Source organism: Calonectris borealis, chromosome 14 (genome assembly GCF_964195595.1).
Source record: "Calonectris borealis chromosome 14, bCalBor7.hap1.2, whole genome shotgun sequence".
In the NCBI taxonomy this organism is placed as follows: domain Eukaryota; kingdom Metazoa; phylum Chordata; class Aves; order Procellariiformes; family Procellariidae; genus Calonectris; species Calonectris borealis.
The window spans coordinates 7373536-7393773 of record NC_134325.1 but is presented as its reverse complement, the minus strand read 5'-3'; the positions used below and the strand labels follow the sequence as shown (position 1 = coordinate 7393773).

Genomic DNA, 20238 nt, shown 5'->3' with positions numbered 1-20238 from the left:
CTGATGACCAGACTGTCCAGCAACAAATATTAAAGGTTCTACCCTGAATCCAGTGGGTGGAATTAACCTGTGCAGAGCTTGGTTCTGCTGCAGCTAGACTGCTAGAGGCATCTGACCTGACTTATTTAAGATTATTTTCCAGGTTATTACAGTGTACCACAGTCAAAAGACAATTTGAACAGCCTATCCAGAAAATACTAGCAGGTGGAGCATTTCCCCGATTGTCACTGTTTAAGTTCCACAGGAATTTTAGTAGTATATACTCTGCCCAAGAAATGTGAGCATTAAAAATAGAACATGTATAACTTTGGAAGAGCCCTTTCAGTAATCACACACCAGTTTCCTTGTAATATTTATAACTCAGTAATTGAATTACTGTGATATGTTTAATTTTTAAACCATGCTGAAATCCAATTGCCAGGTGATTCAGATCTTAGTTAAAATACATGTGTGCAAGGATTAAAAGGGAGCTGTGTCTTCAGCACTTCTTACTGAAGCTGGAAAATATGCAGGATGATCTTTGACTATAGAGAAATACGTTTAGAGATAGGCTACATGTATACGTATCTTGTTCTAAAGAATATGTTATATAGCAGAATTATTCTCTTATGGATCAGTTACTGTTAGCCTTCTGCCTCCTGCCTCCTGTATTTCATTTTATTTAGTTATATCAAGCTATTCCCTGTAGAATGGTATACTAGGTAGACCATCTCATTAATTAGATGAATGTTAGAAATGCTTGATGTCTAGGTTCATATTTACCATCTTTCCCTGCTTTTGTAGTTCAAATGAAGGGGCCTAATGTTAATACCGCTTATAAAGCACTGTAACGATGTGACATATTATATAATTGACAAAATTAAGATTATTTTCTTTGTTTTGTTCTGGTTTTCATCTTGATGATTATGAACTTGGTCTTAGGTACTGAGCTTACTAAATGCAAGTTGCACGTGCTTAAATATTGCTTTGAAACACCTAACCGTGTTTTTTGCAATGAAGGAATGACTTTTATTCAACTTATTTTCTGCATTCCTAGAACTGTGCCAAGAAGCCTCGTCTGGTGAAGTTTTCCTGCTGGCTTCAGCAGCTCTTGCCAATATTACTTTCTTTGATACCATGGCTTGTGAAATATTGCTCCAGTTAAATGCAATGAAAATTCTTCTAGCAGCATGTTCAGACAAACACATAGTAGATACTCCATATTCCCGAGATCAGGTGAGCGGTTTCTCAGCAAGATGCTGTCTGAGCACATGTGTGTAGAAATCAACAAGTTTCAGCTCTATATCTGTTTTGACATAGTCAAATCTAAGTTGCTTTCATGTCTTCTGTTCTTGGTTCTTTTCAATATATGACTCTTTCTTTATCTGCTTCTGTTCCTTTTTATTATGAGCATTATGAAATATGACAGCTTTTAATGTGATTTGGGGGGGGGGGGGGGAAGTGAAGTTTCATATTTCTAAGATACTAGAATTTTTTTTTTGTCATGAAGATGGCCAAACAGTGACACAGAGGCCCAGAGAGGCTCCATCTCCATCTTTGGAGGTATTCAAAACTTGACTGGACACAGCTTTGAGGCAAATAAGATATATATGGAGACTGCAGCCTAAATATACAGTTGTCAGTTCAAAGATGAATTAGCTCCAAAAGCTGAATAAGGATCTGATCCTCAGCCCATCGACGTCAGTAGGCTTTGGATCAAGCCCTAACTGTGTGGTAGATGGTTTGCAAGTTTTACTGGCAAATACCGCTGATGTACTTTTGCATTTCTCTTTCTTTTTCACCAGGTTTTTAATAAAAAGACACAGAAAATGAAAGACTTGTGCTAATGCACAGATGAAGTCAGAGGAAATTCTTTTGTTCCTCTCAGGTACTGCCATGCAATGGGGTGCTGCAGAGGCACTGCTTATTTGGCATCTTGGTGATGAATTTCGCCTCAGCAGAGTAACAAGTATGAGGCTTGAGGGTTTCAGTAGCTATTACTAAGGGCTGGGGGTTGCTAGTCAGCTCTGTTAACCTACTTCAGTTCATGAGACATTGTGAATATAACTAAAAGTCCGTAATTCAGGCCTCACAAGCCCATCCCCTTCCCACCTCTGAAGTAGCCAAAAGATGATTTATGGTAGACTTAGGATCTGCACTGCCACAGAAAACCCTGTGTACCCTTCAAAAGGAGCCAGGCCATGGAAATCAAGGCACAAGGGACCTTAGAAACTGATTATTGGTATTCTAGAGGGGTTACTAGGGCTGCTTTAGCTTATATTAAGAGCACTCAGTAGTCTTCCAGCTCAGGAGTGTTTATGAAAAGATGGAATTAAGCCATAATTACTATATTGCTCTTTGGGCAAAGTCAAGGACATCAGCTGTGGTGTTTGACATGGCTGTGCACTATTAGTACATATGTACAATTCTTCATGTTCTTTTTTTATTCCTCTTGTACACTCTCATAGTTTTGATTTCCTTATTTATTTATGCCCTTATCTTAATTCTGCTGTCAGCTGTGAGTTTGAAGTTTGCTCTGTGGGTAGCATAGTGTCGTGGTTTAACCCCAGCCAGCAATTAAGCCCCACACAGCTGCTTGCGCACTCCCTCCAGTGGGATGGGGGAGAGAATCGGAAGGGTAAAAGTGAGAAAACTCGTGGGTTGAGATAAAGACAGTTTAACAGTTAAAGCAAAAGCCACACGCACAAGCAAAGCAAACCAAGAAATTCATTCACTGCTTCCCATCGGCAGGCAGGTGTTCAGCCATCTTCATGAAAGCAGGGCTCCATCACCTGTAACAGTTACTTGGGAAGACAAATACCATCACTCCGAACGTCCCCCCTCCTCCTTCCTCAGCTTTATATGCTGAGCATGACGTCATATGGTATGGAATACAGTGTTGGCCAGCTGGGCCAGCTATCCTGGCTATGCTCCCTCCCAGCCTCTGAAGAGTCCTTGACTAGCAGGGTACTTAACAACAACTAAAAACATCAGTGTGTTATCAACATTCTCCTCATACTAAATCCAAACCACAGCACTATACCAGCTACTGGAAAGAAAATTAACTCTATCCCAGCCGAAACCAGGACACATAGCAAGCCCCTTCTTTGCATGAGGAAGGCAGACATTTAAAGAAATATGTATGACTTTGTTAGGTAACAGACTAGTTCCAGGCCTTTTGCAGCTTGCAGGACATCTCATTAGCTAGAGGAACAGAGAACTGAATGGCTTCCTTCTAAGAATTGAGGAGATTTCATCCCCAATAACCCCTTCTTGGGGAATACATTCCTTCTTGGAATGAAAAACTAGATCAGAAAGGTGTGATGTTTTCTGTGGTGTGCTGCAGTAAGTTTCTGAGCAACTCCTTGTTATTTCTGCAGCAATGAGGACTATGAAATCCTGCCTCATGTCATTACTAAGCATGCTGCTCATCTTGTCTTTGAGAGCTGTCAGTGTTGCTAGTCAAGGAGTTTTGGTAATGCAACAGCCTTAAGAGAAATCTTCCTTTGAATTCCTGAACAAGTGTGTGTTTGAGTAGATTGCTCACCTTTCAAAAGGGTACTTGTTTCAATGTTATACTGGGGGAGGGTGTCTGCCAATTATGATAGTTTTATGGAATATTTTGCTTTTTAATTTGCTCTGTGCCTAGTTATTGCAATGAGGAAAACACACTCAGCTAGAGAGAAAAACAACACTACAATACTATATATTATAAGGGTATTCTAAATTCCCATTTTGGCTTTTGAGATATATATACTTTAATTCCTTTTAGGTTCATAACATAGTTACTAACTTTTCCCGTTATATATATTATAATGTCCCAGCCAGTAGACATTTGCCTAAGGACACGCAGATTAAAGCTGAGTAGGTTTGGAAATTTTTTGATTCAAGGTTTTATTTTGGAATATGCAACCATTGTGGGATACATCTTTATGGACTAATGTCCATTCTGAACGATCAAGTCATCCTGGCCAGTAAAATAGTTGAATTAAAATTAAGCTATACTAATTGTTGAAACAATTAAACAAAGTAAGAATAAGATTCATAGCAAATACAACCAAATATGGTCTAATTATCACAAATTTTTATAAAAGAGCCCCTCAAACTTAAATGCCCTGTTTTTCATACAGAGCTTTAATTTAAGTAACACAGTTATTCCATAGAAAACTACCCAGTATTTCTAAATACGTTACTACTTTAGCATTACTGTTGATTTAAGAAAATTGTAGTTTGCTAAAATAGACTGAAGCATGCTCACTGTAAGCCAAAAATGGGAGAAAGATGGGTGAAATGCAAGAAAGGAACAGTGAATTTTGTTTTCATTTGTGCTATTTTATCTCATCTTAAATTCACAGTATGTCCTTCTATACAACCTTTCTAAGGACAGCTAGCACTGATTAGTTATTACCTTCCACGATGGTATAAATAAATAACATTCTGTTCAGGAGTTGGATGTCGGATGCATTATGGGTTGCCTGCAGAAAGTATTTTTCTGCTCAAGCACCTCTAAAAGTGTTCTGTCTTTTGACTTCTGAAAAGCTTTTGTGTGCAAATAGAAACAAACTTTTTCCTGCTTTCACCATTGAAAACCAACCACCTTCCTCTTTCACTTCCCAGGCAGGGTTAGATTAGGTCAGGTAAAAAATCTAGAACTGAGTGCTGGACTTAATGAACAAGATAATCATTGTCCGTTTTATAGAAGCATGTATTGCTTCTGTAACCAGCAGTATTACATCGAGATTGCTTAGTTTTATAACAAAATACTTTGTATAAGAGTCGTCAGATAAAGCGGTAATTTCCAGATGCCTTAGCCTCTAGTTTCGGGTCAAGATGGATATGAATGTGCCATGTTCTTTTTCTTGCTACAGATACTTATTTTCTGGATAGCAGGTTTTTGCTTCAAAGAAGCATCAAAATATCCTTTCAGAAGGGTTCATGCCTAAATTCAGCAGTGTAATGTATACAGTCAGAGGTCTTAATGGATTTTAAGCACTCTCAGAAGAGTTTAACCAAAACCCTTATCATTCAGAGCCTTCTTTACTTTAACCATCATCTTAGACGCTACATAGAAAAATATGAAATATGTATGTTTGTGCACAGTATGTTTATGTATAATAAAATTTTTGTCTCTGCATTCCCACTTGTCTCTTCAGTGTTGCTAGGATTCTCACCTTACCTGTGAAGTTGTGGAGGTGCAGTCTAACAGCTTCTGATCTTCTGTTATTCAGGCAGACAAAGAATTAATGTGCAGTGAACACATCAATTTTAAAGTGGTTATTTCTAGGTCTAAAATCAGTGAATTATGTTTCAAAAAAATTTGAGGTGGAGAAAGGCTTTTAAGTTGGAAGGAGAAAATGGAAATGGTTGCTGCTTTTTTTCTGCTAAATTCTTTCCTGTATTCTTGGTGTTTGGGAGATGCTGCAGGCTCTGAAGTGAAACCCTTAATACTATTCTTCCTCTAGCTTCCAGATCCTTTTCTCTGCTTTTCCATTTTTTTCAGGGCATTTGCGTTTTCATTTTGTTGCCTTTTTCCCCCTTTTTTCTCTTACATGGGAGACTGTAGGGTCAAAAGGAGAGCAGAGACAGATGTTACTTTAACATAAAGAAGTTTTGATTTTTAAATGTTGCCTAACACCCAGTGAAAGACTTTGAGAGCAGTGTTTTTAACGAGAAGAACATTAACAGGTTCTTTAGACTTTTGAAAATCCCTGCCTGGATGAAAGCAACTTGCAGTACTTCTTCTCAATCTGAGTTTCTTGAATACTGGGGAATTTATTATTCCTTGCTGACTGCTTTTTGCTTCTGCTTTTTGTCATGAAGACTGTGGGATTCCTGACTCCATTTTGTTAAATTGCTGTCCAAATTTTCCCATATGTGTGGAATCCGGTTTGGGCTAACAAGAACAGGGAGCCTGAAGTAGAGTTTGAGCAGTACAGCCCATGTTAGGTGCCTGTCTTCCTTACATCTGACAAGAAGTACTATACAAAATCATTGCTGGTCAGGGGGAAGGCAGTTGATGAAGAGTCCTCATTTATGCTTTTTAAAGTTCTCTTCTTGGAGCAAAGTAAGTATGGAAGGGTGAGCTCCCTCTCCGGGTTGTCCCTTCCACTGCCGAGCCATCAGCTGGTCTTTCCCAGAGGAGAAATGCACGTGGTACCCTGGGACGCAATCACCTATGGCATGTTACACAACCAGGCAGTGGCAGGGTTAGGAGCAAAGCTTGGTGGTCTGCCTCTGTCAGGTCTGACTTCAGTAGACCTAAGCTTCCTGTCTAGTTCTTGAAAATTGTTTTCAAGATCAGCTGCAAGTAATAGTTAACAGTCCCAAATGCAGTTTAACTGCATGCTCACACATCCTTTCTGCAGTTCAACACATTTTTGTAGATTTTACATACTGTGGGTAAAAATGCAACACAAAGCCTTTACATAAGGACAACTAGGTCATAAAAGGGTATCTGCACAGTTTTCTTGCACAGGTCTCTGTTAATATCCAGCTCTGACATTAGTATAATGATGACCAGATGTGTGATTAGAATTGCCTTCCCTCTCAGTGTTCTGACTGTGAACTGTGGTTGGTTAACTATACACTAAAATGGTGTGATCCTTTCCAATATTGACTAAATCACACTGAGAAAACATGTTTTCAACTAATATAGCTAGAAAGAGAGGTGATAAATTACATAATTAAATTATTTTAAAAACCTTAAGAATTTAAACAAAAACAAGACTGCCAGTAACAGATGCAAAAATGAAAATTAGGCCAAAAGTCACATGACTGTATCTGAATTTAACCATGCCATTATATTATTGATATCCTAATTAGTTTTCTGTGTAAGACTGTAATCACTTCCCTGATGTCCTTTCTTTCTTTTTAACTGGCTATTTCTGTCTTTGCATATACATTTGAACAATATAAAAATATAAGTAACAGTATTGACTGGCGTTATGTGGTCAGTGTTATGGATTGTTACATTTCAGGGGTCCAACACTGGCTCTCTTAAACACTAAATCTTTTTGAGACACAATGCCTGTTTAGTTACAGTTCTGCCTTTCACATTTAGATTTAATACGTAAGACAATGTGCTCCAACTTGCAAAGCAATAGGTTCTGTTGGAAGAGTAAAATCTCAGCTCAGTTGAAGAACTCTCTAATCTTTGCTAGCTTAGTGTGGTGAGGTTTTTATTCCCGGGATCAATTCCTAATATTGCTGCTGCTCTGATTTTGAAGAAGCAATTTAACTTCTCTGCATTTTTGTTTAATCATCTGTAAAGTTGGGCAGACGTTGCACTTACTCAGTATAAAGTCTCTCTAGAGGAAACATGCTATGTCAGCACAATTCATCGCAGTTTTTATTTTCTGCCCTTGCCTGCCAGGTTCACAGTACAATCATGCTGGTGCTGGGCTGTTTACTGCAGAAACTATAAACAAGAGACTTTGCTGCAGGCTGTACCAATCATAAAGCTGTAAGTCAGAGATGGTTATGTATGCGTTTTGCTGCATTTGTCGTCTTTTTGTCTTCAGTCCTTCTGGAAATGAGATAGCAGATTTCAAACAGCCTCTGAGTTTTGCCACTGATATTTTTTTCCAAAACAGAATCACTGCCTAGGTGAAGGTTGTGAGTTCTGAGCAGGTGAACTCATAAACAGCTTTTCTACAGATTACCGTTTCTTGTTTCTTTTTCTTCCTCAAGTAGAAAATTATTACTTTCTAGGATAGGCACCAGAAATTAATTCCTGACCACTCTGCTTGAGTTAGTGGCAGTTGAACTAGTTCTCTGCACTTTCTGCCTCCTCTAAAATGGGAGTAATTAAGTTTCCCGCTACATACTCAAACCCTGATTCCAATTAGACTAGCTAGACAAGCAAAGTTGTTTCCTACAACCGTGCATTGGCTTAGGCCAAATTGTGCTCTGCTCTAAGGACACCAGGTGTCTTTAGTCTTAGGTGACTGCAGTTGATTGAGTCAGTTTCAAAATCTAAGCAGCTTTCTAATACCATGAAGGAAGTCTGAGGGATGATAATTCCCCCCCCCCCCCCCCCGGATTTTCATCTGAAAGACAGAAAACTGTGGCCTCAGAAGTGAGGGAGGAGACACACTCTAGCTTCATCACAATTTGAGAGTCATATGACCTGGTTTATGGGACATGCCCATTCACCATGTGACCTATGCAGGATGCATTTCCTATGTGCTTCTTCAAAACAAAAAATGTGAGAATCTGGTTATTCTGCCTATTCCTTAGCTAGATTAGTCATCAATATGAAGTAAAGTAAATTAAAATGTAGTGAAGACAACCTTAATTCTAAAGGGTAAGATCCCTCTAGTTTTAGTCTCTGTTGCTCTGCTTCAGCATTTCAAGATTATAGTTCCCTGACACAGGATCAGAGTAGACCTAGACTTCGCAAGCAGATCCTGTCTCTAACTGCTATTATTATTTCATGGGGATGTTTGCCTCTTCCAATAAGGTTGACAGAAAGACCCATTGATCTACTTATCTAGGTATATTTATTTCTCTGTTTTCAGGAAGAAAACTGGATTCCCAACCACAAAAATGGCTATCAGAAGCAATGGGAATTAAGTTTTCTATTTTAAGCAATATAATGCCTCAGAAAAAATTTCTAGAGATTTCTTAGCAAAGTTTTTTCTCCCAATAAATCGTATCCTGAAAGGTTTTTCTACCTAGACTTGATGTAATGCCTGTTCTTGACCCCTGCTGTATGTACTCGTTTGCTGTCTCCCTGTGGATTAATCTTGAATCGTGAAGTTCAGATGTTTCTAATTTATATTCAGAAACAAAGACTCCGTCTTGCTTCTGATTAGTTGTCAGATGCCCCTTTGTTTCTGAAGACGGCTATCTGGAACTTTGCAGACACACTGATTTATCCTTATGTCATTTATTTGAACAAATTACAAAATACTCTTATAATATGTAGAAAAATTAATTTTACTTAGCGATGAACCAGCCTTAAAGGAGTAATTAGCTGAAAGAATTAGCAATTCTATATTGATCTACTTTGCCACTCAATTAAATTACTTGCTAATTCTCATTTTGAGCTTGTCTTTCTATTTATGTTGGAACTGTCAATAAAAGCTTACTGAACAGTGTGCCTTTTTATCAATAAAGGTATATTAGCATCACATCTTCCACCTCTGTAGACCCTTCCACCTCCCCTTCCCCCAAGTGAGGTAAGTGACCCTCAAATGTGGAAGATATTGCCCCTTTTACAGGCTAAAACATGTGCTTTCATCTTCCAAATCCTATTGCATCTTTCTTCCTGAGTAGCTGGTTTCACAATAATGAGAAACACTTTTAGATCATCTTAAGTCTTCCGTTAAGGGAAAGTTATCAAAGAAGCCTTCTGTTTCTTATGTGCTCTTTAGGTTTAAATCTCTTTGTAATCTGAAGCATTTGAGATTTACACTCTCAGCGTATGTATCTTAGTTTATAACAAAGCATTTTCATCTAGTTTTCAGTTTTGCAACAAATGTTCAGTACCTTTGTGCACTGGTTAATGAGCATTAGTCACCATTAGTTGTTTAAAAGGAGAAGTGTTATTATAGTGTTAGTGATTACATTTTTTTAGCAAGAGAATTTCCAAGCTGACTGTTGTTCTTGAAGGGATTTTGAACAAAACTATTTTAACGGTTCTTAATTAACCATGGTTTCTCAAATTTAAATCACTCTTGACAACTGAAATTCCTATGGTTCAGTGCAAAGCAGACTGCAGAACTGAAAAGGAAGGTTCATCATTCATAAATTCAGTATGTGTGAAAGGCTGGGTGATTGGAAGGAAACTATGTGGGACTAAAAACACTTTTCAAATTATAAAAATAGATTTTATTTACTAGAGTAACCAACAAGATCAACACTGCCAATTTTATAATAATGGATGATATTGTCACTAGAGAGAGGTGTCTGTGTTTACTATCTGTTTGTTTATTTTGCCTATAGAAATTTTTAGTTAGGTTTTAGATTATTTTTCAGGGCAACTGTGAGACTAGCAACATGATGCTGTATTGACATTTGAAAAGTATGAAATATCTCTATTATTTTTAAGTTTGTTTATTAAAAAGGGTAATTTTCCATGGACCTAAAGGGGAGCCCCCTCCCCTCCCAAATATCCCTGCATACTTAGTTCACCAACAAATCATTGAAAGGTGAACTTCCAAAGCTTCATGATTTTGGGTATCTTTTTTTAAGCTCTGAAAGTTAACTCCTTAGTTTCTTAGTCTTGTGAAAAATTTTGCTAGTCCTAGGGAAACTATCTGCATGTTAATATTTTAAGTTGGTGCCTCTTCAAAAGGTGCTAAAATGTGAGCTGGTCTGAGAATTCTCTTCCTGGCATTTTGTGTGTTTTACTGTGTCTCACTACTACATGGTTTAGGTGCGTAATGCATAGCACATATTAACAGGTAGGTAGTGAACGCAGGGATAAACCCCAGAGGCCTGTTCCTCTGGTTGTTTTTTAATAGTGTAAATCATGTGACACTGACTTGAATAATTCAGCTTTCATCTGGTGGCAAAATGTATTAGTTCATTATTTGTTGATCAAGTCTATTTTTCTGTGGTGTTCATTACTACAGTGGTTTTAGGGCTGGCAATTCCCACAGAGAAAGCTGCAGCCACCAGGTTTATCAGAGTCTTGCTGTAGAGATGCACCTCCAGTTTTTGATTGATCTGGGTAACAGAGACCAGAGTGTGGACTAGCCTGGGTGAGTCTATTGCAGAGTTCTGCGAGAATACAGATATTGGAGATGCATGGATCAAGATCTAGCTCCAGAACAGGTCTGCCTAGCAGACATACAGGCACTGATGCAGGGAATTATGCTGGATGGGATCAGTTCTTGCAGCACATGGTTTCTAAGGCAGTCCACTATAATCCTGCATTAGGTTTGGCAATAGAATGCGAGATCAGATGTTTCATTTAAAAATTCCACATATGATGAAGCAACTTTTTTTTTTCTCTGGAAAATCTCTGTCAGTCTTTGCTTAATAACACATCTGCCGATCCCACATATCAACATATCACTAGGGTATTGGAATTTGTGGGTGGCTTCAGCACAGACTTTCTGCATGGTATGAAAGCACTGCCAGATGATCAGAGCTCATGCGTCCTGTCTTCAGGATATCTTCTTTTTTATACTTTGAGCTGACTACAAGTTCATTGCATGGCTTAGGAATCCAGAAAAATTGCAAGAATCATAAATTGTCTCAGGTGCCAGTCCTTTATTATCTTGGGCTGTAATCTTTTACAAGAAATGTCTTGAGCAATTAGTGAAATTGATACTAAATATTGCAGTTGAACAGTAGAGATTCCATGTTAAATATTTTCAAGTCTTTCAATTCTTTCAAAATTATTTCAATTCTGAAAGAGGTTTTGGTATCTTTTCTTCCCAGTAATTTTCATCTATTTTCCTGGTGGAAATGAGGCTTAGGCAGTCACTTCTATCTATATCTGTTTGTGTGCTCCATGTCTCACAATAACATCTGAAACGGTTTGCTGATTCAACAGGACTTCACAGTTCTTTTTGAGAGACTGCCTAAGGCTTTAGGAAATTTGGAGCCAGATAATGGGAAAAGAGAGGCTAAGATAAAGACTGCAGCATGAGTCTATGTATCATGAGACAAAAAAAACAGTGGGAGAGATGCCACTGGAAAAGTTCTGTTTATGGTTTTTGATCAACTCTAAATCCCAAAGAAATGACACTTCATTAATACCAGTGCTCACAGAAGTGTTGCTTTTGAAAGCAAATTAAGTCTACATTTAAGTTCGTGTTTTCCTCTGGAGAGTTCATCTTTAGTATTAAACTTCCTTGAACTTTGGTCTGTATTAGAGAGGAAATTTTCATGTCAGCTGCATGTATGCTGAATTTTAAAATAGGCAAGTATAGGAGGAATATAGCATTTAAAGTCAACTCTATTCAGCGTGCCTATTATGTGTTTACATTATGTTATTTCATGTTGCATTGTTTACATCACAGGAAAATGTGACTTTTTTGGGGAAAGAAAAATCTATCCATATATGGAGTGAGCTAATCTATAGTTGCCTTTCAAGTCCTACTAAGATTTTAAAAGACAATATAGGTAGAATTTGATGGTTATTGATGATAAGGGTCTTTTATAAACCCCTCTGGAGAAGATTACATATAAACCCATTAGGCTAGTTCATAAATACATTGCAAAATATAGGGGGCCACATAATCAATGCAAAGGAAGTATAGATATAACCTCAAATAATTTTTGGTGTCAAAAGATATACACAAAATATTTTTATGTATGAAAATACTTATTAGACAAAATAACTTGAAGCAGTGGAATAATTGGCACGTATTCAAATTGTGGTTAATTGAATTCTTCATCTGTGTCTTCGAGAGCAACATGGGGTACAGATTCTGCATAGAGGAAGCAATTTTCATTAACAGGATATAATTTAGAATGAGAAAACATGTACACTTTGCCTGAAATACAGTTAATAATTAATATGGAATAAATACATAGACATATACTGAGTTACCATATCTCTACCTGTCACTCTTTAGAGTTTCAGCAACTCATTTGCATCCTAAGTAAGTATATTTATTCAGAGAGATGACACTGTAACACTACCTTCAAAAGTGGAAGACCTTTATGTCACAGCATCGAAAATGAGTCATCCTTGTTATTAAAATGGCAAAGTGAGATCAGAATGGTGATTTGATCTCATGCCTACTCACATCTAAGAAGTTTGCTTGTCTGTGAACTGACACTGTACCGTTAAAAAGCTGATAACCAGTTCTCAAATTGATCATTATTTTTGAGGCTGATCAGTTTTTCCCAACTAGAATAGAGAAAATTAAAACCTCTTAAGAAAGAATAATATTTCTATTTTGTATTCTAATGATCTACAACTTTTATTATTTGGTCTTTCACATATGCTGTTAATATTGAGATGTGTTTTCATGCAGGAAGCAAGTTATTTGAAGGATAAAGTAAAAAAGAATATCTTGCAGGATGTATGAGAGAAAGTATATGATATCAATGAAGGGAATGGGTGATTGAAAGCCAACAGCTCCACATGATCCAGTCTCTGTCAACGGCTTGCTGCATCACTTTAAGCAAGCTGAGTTACACCTAATCTTGAAAACAGGTAGTGCTATTTTGGATAAGAAATTCTGTAAATCAGGATCTCAAAATGTGCTTCTGTTGGTACAAGACCTAATCTTGGTTTTAGCTCAGGAAAGGTATAAATGGATTTTTAAATCCAACTCATTTTGGGACAGTGCTTTGACATGCATGCAACTTACGGCTTCAATAAAACTGAAAAGTATTCCTTAAATGATCCCTTGAACCAAGGCTCAAAATTCCAAATCTGTTGTGAGGATTACTCAACATTTCAGCTGAACCCTGAAGCAGAAAGGTAGCAATAAAGAACGTATGCTATGTGCTGGTTCTTACCCTTCACGGTGAGCTCTGCCTGAGCTGGAATGTGACTACAGGATTGGTTCCTGAGGGCGGGCAGCTCCTGGCTGAATTCTTTGTAGGACTCCAGGGTTTTTTTGGTTGGTTGGTTTTTACAAATTTTTATCTTCCTCTTTCTACCAATTTGACCACTGAACAAATCTGCTGCATAGATCTCTATATGACAGACTTTTATGCATGAGTATAGACATGTGAGAAAAAGAGGGTTTACTTTTCTCGTCTGGATTTCAGTTAGCAGCCATATGTAAGAAAAGACCCCTGAGAAATCACAAAGGTAGGAATAGACAAGAATGCTTTTTAATTTTATTGGGTTTGCCATATTTCTGCCATACTAATTTTATAAACCACAGTGATATTTAATATTACTGAATTGTAGGGCTATACTTCATATATCTTTCTCTTTTTAATAACAGGTGGTAACAATATTGGCAAACATGTCTGTCTTGGACCAGTGTGCTTCAGAAATCATTCAAGGAAATGGTATGTATTTTAGTTGAATTATATTCTGTATTTGTTTATGGAGAATGTGGGTAGATGGGAAAGGAGTAACCACAAGGTAAAGGAGAAAGGCTTCACTAATAATACTTCATTTTGCATTTTGTCTCTGCTGGATATGGCACATTGCTACAAGGTGCAAAATAAGTCCTTGAGATGGTTCTATGTAACTGAAATAAATTACCACTGCTTTAGAAAACTTTGCATGTGTTAAACATACTGCTGATGTTCTGTGTGTGTGGCTTATTCATAGATAGAAAGCAAGGTGGTACAACGTGTTTCAACAACTTTTATTCTAGTAATTACATTGTATAAGGTGGCAATTCTTAGGCATTGAAAGACATCATCTGATACTGAGCTATGCATACCTGCATTTTGTGTCACTTTTTTCACAGGTATTCCGAATTACAAATTTTGAAGCGTTATGTTTTTATTACTATACAGCAGTTGCCAGGTTTTTTCCACATTTCTTTCAATACCATATCATGAGAAATTCGTTATGTTGAAAAAACCCTAGGTGTTATAGGCCCACCAAAAGTCTGAGAAGTTAGGTTAATAATTCTGTGGATGAGGATACAGGAAGACGTAACTGCCTTATTAATACACCTACCAGCAAATTCATGGCCAAGCAATACATTAAGACAGCTTTTTTTTTTTTTTTTATGTGGGAGATATTAAGTTAGAGTGAAGCTTCACAAATATTGCTTTTTCTGTCCTAGGAATATTCCTTCCACACTTTTTTAATTAAGGTTTGGATAAGAATGGTTTGGGTTTGGATCCATTTGAATCTCAGACATGGCTGATTGTAGGTGGGAGAAGGATTTTCAGAAATCATCTACATAGAAGTGGGTCTTGAAATAGAATTGGCCAATTCCTATATAAGATTGGATTTAGATGTTTCTTGCATTTCAGTGGAAAATTTGAGGCGCAACTAATTTGCTTGATATGATCCATGTGTGCACAGACGTAGTATGCATTTGATGTCCTTGTTAAGGTGGATAGGTGTTGCAGTTTCAGACCAAATGACAATGTGGAGGTTGAATGGATCTGGATACTGAAGCAATTTAATCACAGATATATGCAATTTTACAAATTACCCGACTTCCCTGTCCCATGCAGAAGACAGTGCAGTGAGGGGGAGGAGCAAGGCAGGTTAGCATGGCGGTTTCTTATATGACCTTCTTGTTGCATAGGAGGGATGTGGCAGTCCCAGAGAGAGGTTGGTCAGGTCCACGTAGTGGTTCCTGCCATGCTCCTGGTCCAAGCTCCCTGTGTTCCTGGAGGCTGGAGAGGTGGTCCTGGACCTCTTGGTGCAGGCACATGGGGCTTCCCTACCCAGAATCTTTTCTAGAAACTCGTGGTAAAACCCTGACATTTCCCAGGACTCTAGGTGTCTGTAATTACAGGATTGAGTAGAGAATACCCTGTCGGTGATTTGTCTATTTGACTTGTGCTGTTGTTTTCTGATTTGCTGTTGTTAGCACTCACAATCCAGATATGTCCTGGAAGCTTTTGCACTCCTTTAAGATTAACAGATTGTTTATGTAGTTTGGCTATCTATTTCCTTGAGCACACCAAAACCTGCTTTACTGTTTGGGACAGGTGTTTGATCACATTTCATCTACTACAGCAGAAACTTGACTGAAGTTCATGAAATTATACTAACAGCTATGCCAACTAGGCGTAACTCATACTAGATACTATAGTAGGGAAGATGTACATGTGGATTGTCAAGCACAATGTGATGAAGTAAAGTTTGTGTATACACTCTGTAATGGAAGTCCACACAGAACCATTTGCCCCCAGGCTTTTGAGAAGGGTTGACGCTCATCTTGTGTATAAAGGCTTTTTGTGTCTGCCTAATGTTGTAATAAGCAGATGCTGGTCAGAAGCCAGACCCACAAACTGAGAAGGGCCTTTCAATCCTGGAGAGTTTAGATATGTTTTCTTCTCAATTTTGACTTTTTTGTATGTCGATTGATTATTATCTAGCTGCATGATTCTGATGCTAATTGTCTTAATTATTTATGCAAATGTTCTAACAGTTAAAATCCTCTGATGCTACCTGAAGTAATCTGAATGCCTAATAGCGTATGGAGTCTAATGGCACATAATTGTCCTTACATTTAAAATAATCTAGAAAACAGAAATCAGTACAGGCTGATCTGTTTTTGTGCTGCTACAATAAGAGTGTCAACTCCTACAGTCAACAATAAGTTATTGAAACCATTTTGACATGGATGACATTGTCTCCTCTGAAGCGAAGAGTTAGTCGCACAGTAAACTTCAAGAAGCAGAATTTAATCATTTCCCTCATTAAAGGATTCCCCATTCTAAAATACCCTTAAACAGTTTGAAATGGGAACTTTTAAAGGCTTGCTTAAAAATACATAAACTGAAAAAAAAAGTTTTACTTTCCTTTATTTCAAAGGAAAAAACTTCATGTAGAGACTTGAAATATGTCACTACCGTTTTTTAGGTTAGTGATTACCTTCAGGTTAGTTTATAAGTAAATATAGGATTGCATTTAGTTTGACTGAAATAAATTTGTGAAATCTAAAATATCAACTTGTAGAGGAGTCAAGAAGTTGGAGGAGGGAAGAATTAGTGCATTTTCTAGTTCCAGACATAGCTTCCTAGTTAAGACGAACTTATGCACAGATTAGATGTGTCTGAATGCTGATGGCCAAACTGTAGCCCACATTTATGCATTCTTCATGCCCTATTTGGGCAGCGATTGGTTTGTATTTAGCTAGCTTGCTTTTTCCCTTTACTTTTTTGGACTGAGTTTTTTGTTGGAGAGAGGATAACAATGGCTCTTACATCCTTCTAGGTGTTCAACTTTTAATGGAAATGCTCTTTGAAAGATCATCTTCAGGAAATTCAGCAGAAGTTGCTGCTTGTGAGCGAGTCCAACAGAAATCTGCAGTTACGCTGGCACGACTCAGCCGAGATCCTGAAGTGGCAGATGCAGCTGTAAAACTCAGCTGTAAGGATATATCCCTAGCTTAATGGCAGACTGAAAAAGAGGGAGGAACTGCCAGTCATGGAGAAGCTCTTTTTAATTTTTAGCATTACTTGGTACGCTTTATGGAATAGGTTCCCTATACAGTCTGTCCAGAGAGTGACTGAGGAGGTTGTGCTAAATGAACCTCTGGCTCATTTCCCAGAGGAACCTGAGGTACAACGTCCACTCAACACACATCTGTGGCAGACTGTGCCAACTGGCAGTGCTGCCTCCTCCATTCCTTTATTTAAACCCTTTTGCGGGATCTGTCAGTGGATAGAAAACTTGGACCCCTCCAGGTTCAGATGTGATGACTCTAACGAGAAGCAACATGTTCTTTTGGCTGGATTTTTTTAAGGGCATGTGGGCAGATTGATAGGGAGGAAATGGAGGTCACAATTTCCACTCTGAAACAGCAGTAGCGGGTAAAAACAATGCTTTTGTTTGTTTATGCTTTACAACTATTAATTATGATTGCTCTGATCTGCATGGCTCCATGGACAGTGCCTTAAGTATTTGCATATCATCTTTGCATTAGAGATCATATCTACTAAGGAAGATAAACATGAAACATCTAAAAAAAGACCTCCTCTCAAAATAAGGGGTTTGTTTTTCTAAATTATTTCTCCTGATACTCTTTTGTGCACTCAGGTATTCCTCGCCTAATTAAACTCTGCAGATCACCAACTGAAAGAAATAACAGTGATTCTGTTTTAGTGGCATGTCTGGTAGGTACATTTTAATCTTTCTTTCATGCTTATCCTGAAAAATACAGAAAAAACAGCCCTTTAGATTTCCAAATGCATGAGTATTGCAGGAACGTTTTAAATTCATGCCAGGGTCTCCTGCTTTTCCCCTTAAGCATAATCCTACAGTGTCAATTATTTATTCTCTGATTGAAGATTTAAGCACATAAGGAAAAATGGTTTCATCTTCACATTACTGAGCACTAAAAAAATTCACTGGAACACTTCGGAATTTAAGGTTTCAGTAATTATTAAATTCCATTCTCTGATGATGCTATGTTTGCTGAAATGAGCCTTGAATCACAGGGGTACCAGCCCTTTATCTGCACACACACATATGTATGGAAACATTTATGTAAAGTAGCCAGAGAGAGGCAAGAAGATTTCTTGCTTTCACTACAATCCTTTTTTTTCTATTTGAGTCTCCAAGACAATATAGTGTCCAGCCAAGCAGTGGCCAACAGAAGGTTAACATTTTCTCTGCTTAGGAGAAAGATCCCAGCTGCTGGCCCTGCACTGCATGGACTGTATGCCCCAGCCAACTGTCGGAGTCGTTTCACCTAGCATTCTGCGAGAGGAAAGTGCTCTGGGGACATGGGTGATCTAGGCTTAGCAGATAGGTTTTGATGAATGAAGACTGAAGAATATTGTTTGACAGTGCTTTTTAGTATTAATGTTATTTTACATGCAAAAGTAAAACTTGGTTATTGCAGCTTTGATTAACAGCTAGCTTTGTACCAGCACATGAGAAGTTTTGTTCATTTAAGCAGGACTCATTCAGGATGAAGAGACTATGAATGTGAGCATAAGAAAGGCTGTGGTTATTCTTCATACATGCCGAGAAGGCTTGTTAATCTTGTATGGCTAGAGCAGAGGCCACAGAATGATGGCAGCAAACCAGACTGTGATTTTTCTGTCTCATTGAAGTTGTTGCTGCACATTCCTTGAATTCATGCCTATCGTTTGAGATGTTACCTGCCTGTCTTTCAGCAATTATTCTTCTCCTGATATTTTAGTAACTGCCTGATGACACTTTCTGATAAACATGTGGCAAAAATGTTGTCCTTGAGACATAAGCTGTTTCAGGCTTTGATAGGTGTTGTCACTACAGTATGAAGGCTTGTACTGTTTGGTATTTTTAGCTTGTTTTTTTACTTTTTGTATATTTTGAAGCAGGCGATTAACTCTTGTGTTAGTGCTGCATTGACAAACAGCACAGAGATAAGCTGATCACAACTATCAGACCTTACTAATAGAAAACAATTTTTGTTCTTGAGGAAAGCCAGCTTGCTTTCCAGTTGCATTTATCATGTCAGGTTACTAGAAGGTATGTAATTGTCGTATATTTTTCTCCAGTGAGAAAAACAAGTAACTTCTTAGAAGGGAAGAGTTTATGAAGATAATAGTAACATCAATGCAATTTGTATTGTGCAGCCTCATAATCGGAACAACTGGCAGTTTTATTTGTTCCCAAATGGTTTGAAATGTATGGCTTCTTTCCACTACACTCGTATCTAAAAGATTTCTGTTATGGGCATTGCATAAAACTTCAGTGGCAGATGTTTTCTGAATCAGATGGCTTATAGTTCTCATAAATAAGACAAAAGCTGAGAGGAGAGTTGAGATACAAAGAGGCAGTGTGAGACGTGCAGCAGATCAAAGATAGATTTACAATCAAAGTGCTCTGACTCTCACCTCTGTGTTCTTTAACAGCACACTGTCCCTGCTGCTCAGGTCTAAGAGTAATGTGCCCAAAAAGAATTGTCATTTAATAGCTGCATTTGAGGAGATATTCATCTGACAGATGAAGATAGTAACGAGAGATTAGCCAGGTAGAAGAGTCCACAGACCTGCACAGTTCAGTTTTGAGTCTTGGCTATTATTTAGAGATAGTTATAATGGATTCCTGCAATGAAGACTTCGCCAAACCTTAATAGTATTACAATTGTGTTGTTTCGTTTTTCTAGGCAGCCTTACGGAGACTAGCAGTTATGAGTCCTGATGGACTTGAAGATTCAGATTTTCAGCAGCTAGTAAAGCCCAGACTTGTGGATTCCTTTCTGCTATGCACAAATATGGAAGAGAGCTTTGTATAAATGTGAGCCAAAAACTTTTGAAAAATAATCAAGATGATAGGTATACAATAAGATAATACATATACAGTTTTATTTAGTTTTAGTCCTATTGTTATTTATGACTTATTTATTTTAAAACTATGAATAGGTGGTTTGAATAGGAGCAAAGAAACAGAATGAGAAAACTTGTTTCAGTGGTTTGCAAAGGTAATTTTTTATTTTATTTTCCTGCCAAGACATGTCAACAGACCTTATCACTGCGATCTAACAAAATGTTGTTGTCTCATTTAATATAGTTGCATCAAGGTAACGAAGCCAAGAATTTGGTGCTCTAATGTTAAATGCTTCTAGTAATGTTTTATCACTGATATTTTTCCATAGTTAGAATATTTTGCAGTTTTTTTAAGACATGCTTTAGTTTCATGCGTTTGCTGCATTAGGAGAAAAATAATCCTTAAAGATGCAAGTATATACTTTGAAA

At 37.7% G+C, this 20238-nt stretch overlaps 1 protein-coding gene across 1 annotated transcript in view; it reads left to right on the top strand.

Moving 5' to 3' along the window:
* Positions 1 to 19778, top strand: part of INSC (INSC spindle orientation adaptor protein) — a 98026-nt gene extending 78248 nt beyond the window's left edge. Inside the window, exons 8-12 of the mRNA XM_075162776.1 lie at positions 1037 to 1215; positions 13848 to 13914; positions 16763 to 16918; positions 17588 to 17664; positions 19650 to 19778. Coding sequence (XP_075018877.1) covers positions 1037 to 1215; positions 13848 to 13914; positions 16763 to 16918; positions 17588 to 17664; positions 19650 to 19778 — 608 coding nt within the window. The remainder of the gene's footprint in view (positions 1 to 1036; positions 1216 to 13847; positions 13915 to 16762; positions 16919 to 17587; positions 17665 to 19649) is intronic.
* Positions 19779 to 20238: the final 460 nt, after the last annotated feature.